General features: G+C 41.1%; 1 protein-coding gene across 1 annotated transcript in view; it reads right to left on the bottom strand.

Annotated features, from left to right (window-relative positions):
* The window catches only part of dlx2b (distal-less homeobox 2b), a 2834-nt gene extending 952 nt beyond the window's left edge, over positions 1 to 1882 (bottom strand). Inside the window, exons 1-2 of the mRNA XM_072657257.1 lie at positions 1373 to 1882; positions 383 to 567 (exon numbers count right to left, since the gene is read on the bottom strand). Of these exons, the coding sequence (XP_072513358.1) occupies positions 383 to 567; positions 1373 to 1691 (504 nt within the window). The 5' untranslated portion in view covers positions 1692 to 1882. The remainder of the gene's footprint in view (positions 1 to 382; positions 568 to 1372) is intronic.
* Between the last annotated feature and the right edge of the window lie 6816 nt (positions 1883 to 8698).

Below are 8698 nucleotides of genomic sequence, written 5' to 3' on the forward strand. Positions count from 1 at the left end.
GAGAAGCTGAGGTGGGGGATAACTTGTTCCATCTACTCAGTTCATGCACTTAAGTATAAGTTTGATGGATTTCGAGGAGGTTTGTGAGGAACCTATAGCCAGATTTCCCCTCTGCGCTCCAGCTCGGAGCTTCACAGTCACTGTGCTGTTGGTTCAGCTCACAGCTCGGCTGCTCTGCTGTGGTTTTCCAGCTCTGGAATTTTATTTTAGACCAAAAGAAGCAAAAAAAAGAAGATTCTTTCCTAACACGCTTCCCCTCAGCTCCTCTGCTGGAAGAAGATGCTGGAGGAAGGTCTGAAGAAGTGGTGTGGGGTTTAAATGCGGGTCTTGGACCCTATATTGTATAGTGTAAGGGGGGAGGGGGGTGTGCTCGTGCTCTCACCTGAGTCTGTGTAAGCCCCAGTGAGGCGGCCAGCTCGGCTCTCTCGGGCAGTGCCAGGTACTGGGTCTTCTGGAAGCGGCGCTGGAGGGCGGCCAGCTGGAAGCTCGAGTAGATGGTTCGTGGTTTCCGGACTTTCTTTGGCTTTCCGTTCACCATGCGCACCTCCGGCTCGCTCTCGTCTTTCTCTGACCAAGTGCACACGTGGAATTTTCGGTGAGTGTACATATATATATATATATACATATATACATATATATATATTAATAACATAATTTATACGTCACATTAAGTGCCATGAAATACACACACCCACACCCACATATATATATATATATATATATATGTGTGTGTGTGTAATATATAATATATATTATATATAATAATAATATTATATATTATTAATATTTATTTATACCTATCTCTTATATGTCAATTGTATATATATATATATATATATATATATATATATATATATATATATATATATATATAATTGAAATATAATAGATAGGTATAAATACAAATTAATAATATATAATATTATTATACATATATATATATAATATAATATATATATTATATATATTAATAATCCTTAAATAAATGTTATTTTTAATTTTTGTTAAATTAGTTAAATTCAGAAAAGAAATGTGTCAAAATGTGCAGAAAAAAAAACTTTGTTTACTTAGAAAGGGACAAGGGATGTCCAAACTTTTGCATAACACTATATATACAGTGTATATATACACACACTGTATGTACACTGTACACAGGCCTACACATCTCCTTGTATATCTGTCTATATGTATGAATATGTGCGTATATGTATATCAGTGTACTGTAGTGTTAGTATATATATATATATAGATGTATATAGATGTAGTTATATATATATATATATATAGATGTATGTATATATATATATATGTATGTATGTATGTATGTATGTCTCCAGCGTTAGCCCCACTGCGCATCCCCCCCTTACCTTACCTGGCTCCGTAGGTGTGGGTGAAGTGCTGGGTCCGTAGGTTCCGTACGCGCTGTAAGTGGAGCCCAGACCCATGTCGTAAGCCTTCGGACTGTAGTGCACGTTGCCCACTCCCGCGGGGTGGTAGGGGTAGGAGGTGAGGGGCGCGTAGGCTGCCGAGGCGCAGTGTCCAGTCTGAGGGACGCTGTAGAACGCGCCGTCACCGGCCGAGGACGCCGCTAACGTGGCCGAGTCCTGCGCCTTGTGCACGCCGCTGAAAGTGCTGGAGGTAATGTGGTTCGTGTGCATATCCGAGCCGAGGCTGTCCAGAACCGCGGTCATCCTGGATGGACTGGGACTGCGAAGCGCGGCCAACTGTGAAGCGCGGAACTGAGACCTGTTCTGCGTAAAGCGCGCGTCCCCGTGGATCCAGCCTTGCTCCTCGGGCACGACACGAAACTCGCCCGCTGTTTTGGTGACGGTGATGAGTGGAGTCCGGGAGTGTGTGTGTGTGTGTTCGAGGTAGTTCACTGGAGTCCTTCCTGAAGTCTACTCTACTCTCCTTTGGGCTTGAGCTGTCTCCGCGAGGGCTTGTGGGCGGGACCTGTGACGTAGTATGGCGGGCAGGAGCCAATCCACTTGCGTCTCAAGTCTCAAGAAATCCTCTGGCAGGGGAACAGCACTGTTCTTCACACACTGGGGACCTCCAGAAGTTTGTGGACACCTGCTCATCCAGGGGCGTTCATCCCCTCTTTCCTGCAGTAACACTGGAACATTGCCGGGAGGATTTGATTGCATACAGTCACAGTGAGGTCAGGTACTGATGTTGGACTGATGTTGTCCTGGCACTCCAACTCATCCCAAAGGTGCTGGATGGAGCTTCATCACTGTAGAGAAGACAAAGCCACGGTCCAGTTCAGTGAGCCGGTTGTAGGTACTGACCACTGCACACCAGGAACACCCTGCAAGATGTATAAATATTATATACCCCCCCCCCCAGAGTGGTAGAAAGACCCCCAGCATTGAGGAATGATGGATGGTGCTCCATCTAATACTCATGGAATGAGCTGGGGTAGTGATCTTCCAACATCCTAACCTCGCTAATGCTCTTGTAGCAGAATGCAATCAAATCCTCACAGCAATGCTCCTCCAAAATATAGTAGAAAGCCTTCTTCTCTGGACAGTAGAGACAGCTAATCCATCAAAAGCAGGATCAACTCTGTTTTAATAGCCTAGATTCCAGAAGAATTAATGAATGAGCAGGTGTCCCAATACTTTTGTCCAAGAGTGTATGTGTTATTTTGCAGTGTCTAAGGCTGAATTTGTGAGAGTAAACCATTCTCAATAGAGACAGCAATCAAGCAAAAGGCAGATCGCACTAGAAAGCTTGAGAGAAACATCTGTCTGATGATAGTAGGTCTGATTACTTAGGACTATTAGCTCAGATCAACTGTCTTCAGGCCTAAAAACGGGTTTATCTGCAGGGTTTAAATCTGTCAGCTGTCAGAGATGGAGACGCCTCCAAATATCACCCGAAATGACATTCCTCAGCTTACCCGACTGCTGATACCATCAAGCTGATTGTTACCTGGTAAATATAGCCCTTTATGTTCATTCGTCATCAACATTTGCCGCTACAGGTTCTGGATGACTACGGCATGAAACATCTGTATCGTCTGTGAAGAAAAGTGGGATGCCATTTTGCCTGGTGGTCCCCGGTTCCAGTCTAGTGATTTAAGCTTCCTGTTCCAACACAGCAGACGGCACTTATCAGACCACAACGTGAGCTGAATCCACTGTGTTGGAGCCTGGAAAAGCGCAAACAGGCAGACTCCAGTGGGAGAAGAGGAATGGGACGTTCCCGCTTAGTGTAGGCAGTTTACACTTAATCCAGAAAGTCAAGACTGTCAATTAGGAGCAAGGGTAGGGGACAATCCCCACTTTTGAGACTTAAGACATCCTGTCTTATCTCCACCCACACAAAGTTTAAGAAGTCCTCTGGTAGCGGTACACTGTAGCTTGTCCTTCATGTCATTCACCACCACATGGGTGCAGAACAGCCCACTATCGACTGATCTTCATATGTCCTTCACAGCCATATGGATATATATGTGGTACCTGGCTTATCCAGAGACACTGAATCCATTCGAACCATGTTACACAGGGACACTCTAAAAAATAAAGAGGCTACAAAGCGTTCTTCAGGCAATGCCATAGAAGAACCATGTGCGGTTCCTTGAAGAACCATGTTTGTAAAGAGATCTGTGTGTGTGAAGAACCTTCGGAAGTGGATGTAAAGGTTCTTTACTAATGTAAAAGCTCCTCACACTCGCTTCTCTTTTACACACCGGTTCTCACACTGCTAGAAGTGTGAGATCCTTGAGGTCTCTGTGGAGGCTCCTCAGTTTGAAACAGTGGAGGAACCGTCAAGGAAACTCTTCTAAAAATCTTTCCTTGAAGGTAGCACCTTTATTTTTAAGAGTGTGGGTGAAGGAAGTGTTAGAAGTCTTGCCCAAGACCTCTTATTGGCCTAAAGTGGTGTGCCTGCCTGGCCGGGGAGCTGAACCCCAGTCTGCCACAGGGTGGGCTATGTCCTTACCCACTGCACTACACCAACGTCTATATATCGATATAGATATTATTTAAACAATAAAATATTATCATTCTCATTGGTTATTGAACATTATTGAAGTTCCTTGTACCATAAAGTCCCCAGTCCACACACATTTATATATATATATATATATATATATATATATATATACATATACATACATTTAATTATATGAATATACAACAATTACAAAATAAGTGTTTAAATGGTGATATATATATACAATGCATATATAATATGTATATATTATATATAATTAATTTGTGTTTTGTATATATATATATATATATATATGCATTTGAATATATAACTATACAAAACAAATGAATTACAATTACAAATTAATAGTTTAAATGGTAATTTAAATGTGAATCACTTTAAAATAAATAACATAAATAAATACAAAATTAAATTAATGAAAAAATTCTAAAAATTGGTTTTAACTTAAGTAGTACAATAATTCTGAAGTTGAAAATGTAAGATGAAAATATCATATTTCTAAGTAATATTTGCTACATATTTTCCCAAAATACAGGTAAACATGCTTTAAACACTGTAGTAAAAAATTACTGTAATCATTTACAGTGTACGTTAGGTTTACTGTAAATAGACTAAATAAAAGTAATGTCAGCACATTCAGGTACCATATATATATATATATATATATATATATATATATATATATATATATATATATATATATAAATAAAGAATATTATACACAACAAAAGAAATCAGCTATGGGCCCTTTAAATGTCATACAAAGTGGAGAACCAGTTAGCCAACAAACAGACACATGCTCAAATGGCCTAGGGTGGACTAGGGTGGATTGAGGTAGGATATTCTGGTCCATCAGGAAAGCTAATAGGAGACACTTAAAGAACATCCACTGTATTTACTCAGGTGTATGAATTCTACACTTGGGGGAAAATGGTTTGATTGCACAATGACTGTACAAAGAGAACAGGCTGTTACTGAAAGTGCCATGCAGAATCCTATTCAATATTCCGCACCAATGGGCAAGAAGAGGCCCATACGGAAACTCTGAGAGACTCCAGGAGTTATACCTTAACCTTTAATCTAAGTAAAAACTGGGGAACTGAATCGGATCTGATCAAAAAGTGTTTATTGTTGCGTCACATTAACACTGCACTGTTAATAGGGAAGCTGTGAGACTTTACAGATGTTTACACTGCTATTTACATACAGGCATTTGAATATATGAATATATGAGGATAAATTATTGGTTTAAATGCAAATCACACACAAAATATAATTAATAATTAATTTAAAAAATCTAAAAATAGTTTTAACTATAGTAGTACAATAATTTTGAAGTTGAACATGTAAGATGAAAATATCATATTTCTAAGTAATATTTGCCACATATTTGTCCCAAATACAGGTAAACTTGCTTTAAACACTGTAGTAAAAATTACAGTAATCATTTACAGTGTACAGTAGGTTTACTGTCACATTCAGGTACCATACAACCGCCCTCCACTCCGGTCCTTTAACCTTTATAAGCCTGCGTGTGAATCAAATAATTTTAAGAAATTAATAATTATTATTATTAATTTAATTATTTAAACAGGAGGGTTGTTGTTGTTCTTTTTTAAATCTCTAAATATCACCTGTCATATATTATTTTTAACATTTATTTTAAAATATATTACATTATAAATGATAAATAAATTATTTTAAATTGGATAAAAACATATTTAAAATTTTTATGCTATTTAATAATTAGTGAAGCTTAGTAAATATTTAATTATATTATTATACACTGCTGTCTCAAAATATATGGATAAAACGTGCTTTAAACACTGTAGTAAAAAATTACTGTAATCATTTACAGTGTACAGTAGGTTTACTGTAAATAGACTAAATAAAAGTAATGTGTAATTTTAGAAATTCAGCACATTCAGGTACCATATATATATATATAAATAAAGAATATTATACACAACAAAAGAAATCAGCTATGGCCCTTTAAATGTCATACATCTCTAAATATCACCTGTCATATATTATTTTTAACATTTATTTTAAAATATATTACATTATAAATGATAAATAAATTATTTTAAATTGGATAAAACATAAACAAAATTTTTATGTTATTTAATAATTAGTGAAGCTTAGTAAATATTTAATTATATTATTATACACTGCTGTCTCAAAATATATGGATAAAATATGACACTTAAAGGGTTAAAACTGTCCAAATCGTCGAACATAGGGCGCCACCTACCGCTGAGACGCGCGCACTGCGCCCCAGCTTGGCCGGCCGCTCGCAGCAGCGCGCTGGAGCACAGACGGCGCCAGTCTCCTTTCCTCAGCGCCTCAGGTGAGCTGAGCGAAAACAGCAATTACTCTCCCGGTAAACACCGGGGATAAAACGCAGCTCACAGCCACCTGATGCCCCGTCGCGCCAAACGCCTCTCGCATTCACAGAAAGCCGCATCAGCCCGGACAAAGTGGCAATTTTCTCTGAACCTTCTGTCAGCTCAACTGAGGTCGAGCGACTGTACGCTCTAATTTCAGGCTAGTCAACAAGCGAGCTAGGCCAGGCCTCGGCCTGCCAGTCTCCTGACTGTTTTTCCTCCCCACGTCCAAACGCCAGCGTTATAGAGACTTTACTAGAGCCTTGTAATACTCGGGAAGGGAAGGACGGCTGGCCTACACTGTTATTTTAGCTCCATGACAACGTGATAATGTTAGGCTGATGGTTAGAAGGAGGGGGGGGGGGGGGGGGGACGTTTTCACAACGTTTTACTATTAGGAGTTTGAACTAGGCCTGTTTTCTGAAAGGTACTGGAGGAACTTGGTGTGTATGAGCACCCAGAAAAACCTCTGGACCCTAATTAGGTGCCTTAGAGAAGCTCCAAGGCCAGCGTATGTACAGCGGTCAACATTAGCACCACTGACTATCTTTCTTCATCTACAGTGGCTTCTTCTGTCAAGGGTGGGATCATGAACAGTCAGTCCTGGAAGGTGATGACGGTGCTGAAGAATCTGAGACACCAAAACTGTGGTGGCTAGACGACTGACGGGGTCAGAACATCTCCAAAACATCAGGCAGGTCTTGTGGGTCGTGTGGTCACCTTAGGCTTATTGGTGTGATCCATGGAGGCCCACCTCATAATTTATATATGGATCTGGTGATAACCAGTCCTGGTGTCAGATACCACAGGACGCCTTCAGAGCTCTTGTGGAGGTCATGCCGCAAATGGTTAGATCTGCTGGGATGGCACAAGGGGGGTCTACTTAGTATTAGGCTGGTGGTGCTAATGTTATGGCTGATTGGTGTTCGTAGAGCACTGTCCCGTGACCATATTGGCCATTTCATATATAAAACCATGTTCTCCAAATTGGCAGCTTTACAAAAGAAACTTTCCGTGGAAGTCCATTTAAAAGGGGCCAAGGGGGTGGGGTGCTGTATTGCACCCCACCAACAGTCTATTTTCAGGCCTTCCTGCCTGCTTCGTGTAAATAGCAGCGATGCTTGTGAATATATCTTAGCTAATGGGCGTGGGGGTCTCGAAATGAGGCGTGTTCAGGTCAATTTCTGGCGTATTGCTGTCTTGGCCGTGAATTGCCAACACAGGCGTGTGCCCAACGTGCGTACACCCCCGCTTTCCCGGATTCCAGAAGCACCTATGATTTGTATCCCAGGTCATTCTAATGTTGGGACACCCAATTTTGTCCGTATTTCAGTCGTCTAGCTGATGGATTCACGGCTATGCTGTAGAATTCTGAGGTAGACCTCCTTATTATTATTTACCATTATTTCATCCACTTTGTGCAGTGTACCAGTTCCATCAGTGACCTAACAGCCTGAGAGCATGATGCTACCACCACCATGCTTAACAGCTGGTGCAGTATTGAATGCATCACCTGTTCCTGACCATCAGAGCCAGTTTCTTCTTAGCTGAAGTTGACAGTTTGGGTCTTCTTCCAGCCATTTGGCAAAGTGGCCACACCTTCAGTTCTGAGATGGTCTTCAGTCAGCGAGCGACTTCGCTGGTTCCACCACCTTGCCTCCAGGACAGAGAGAAATCTAGGTGCTGCATAAGTCCTGGAGGATGGTGGGTTGAGCCAAGCCTTACCTGAAGCTTGAAGGGCTCTTGGTCCGGCTTAGGCTTTGGGCGTTGCCATCAGCAGACTTCTAGTAGCCCCCTTTGCGGACAGTAGGTATATCAACCTGTATCAAACCTTCTATATTTCTTAACGTCTTTAAGGACACTTCCAGCAGTGTCTATATAAAACATCAATATTTCTATTAAAATGAACTGCTAAAATGTGTCATTCAGATCTAGCCAGATAAATTAAGCTCAAAGCTGAAGACTGTCCAGTAGGCATGTCCCTCAGCTCTTCTCCCGTTACACAGGCTAGGTCTGAGGTATCTGGCTAAACTGAGATGCTTTATAGGTTTTTAAATGTAAACCCATGTTGATTAGGATAAACTGTGTTAATATGTAGCCATTTCTTGTGAAAGGTGTCTGTGAGGCTTTTAAAGGCGTTAAATATGATAGCTAGGACTCCCCCTATCACACAGTGCAACCAGGGCTTCCAACGAAAGCACTTGGAGGAGGCCCACCCAGAGAGAGCGAGGCCAGTTGTTCCTTTTGGGACTCCCGGACCACGGATGTCTGTGGCATCAACAGGGATTAAACCAGTGATCTCTTGATGATAGTGCCGACGCTTAGATGGCTGCGCCACTCAGGGGCCC

This window comes from Salminus brasiliensis, chromosome 15, assembly GCF_030463535.1.
Source record: "Salminus brasiliensis chromosome 15, fSalBra1.hap2, whole genome shotgun sequence".
NCBI lineage: Eukaryota > Metazoa > Chordata > Actinopteri > Characiformes > Bryconidae > Salminus > Salminus brasiliensis.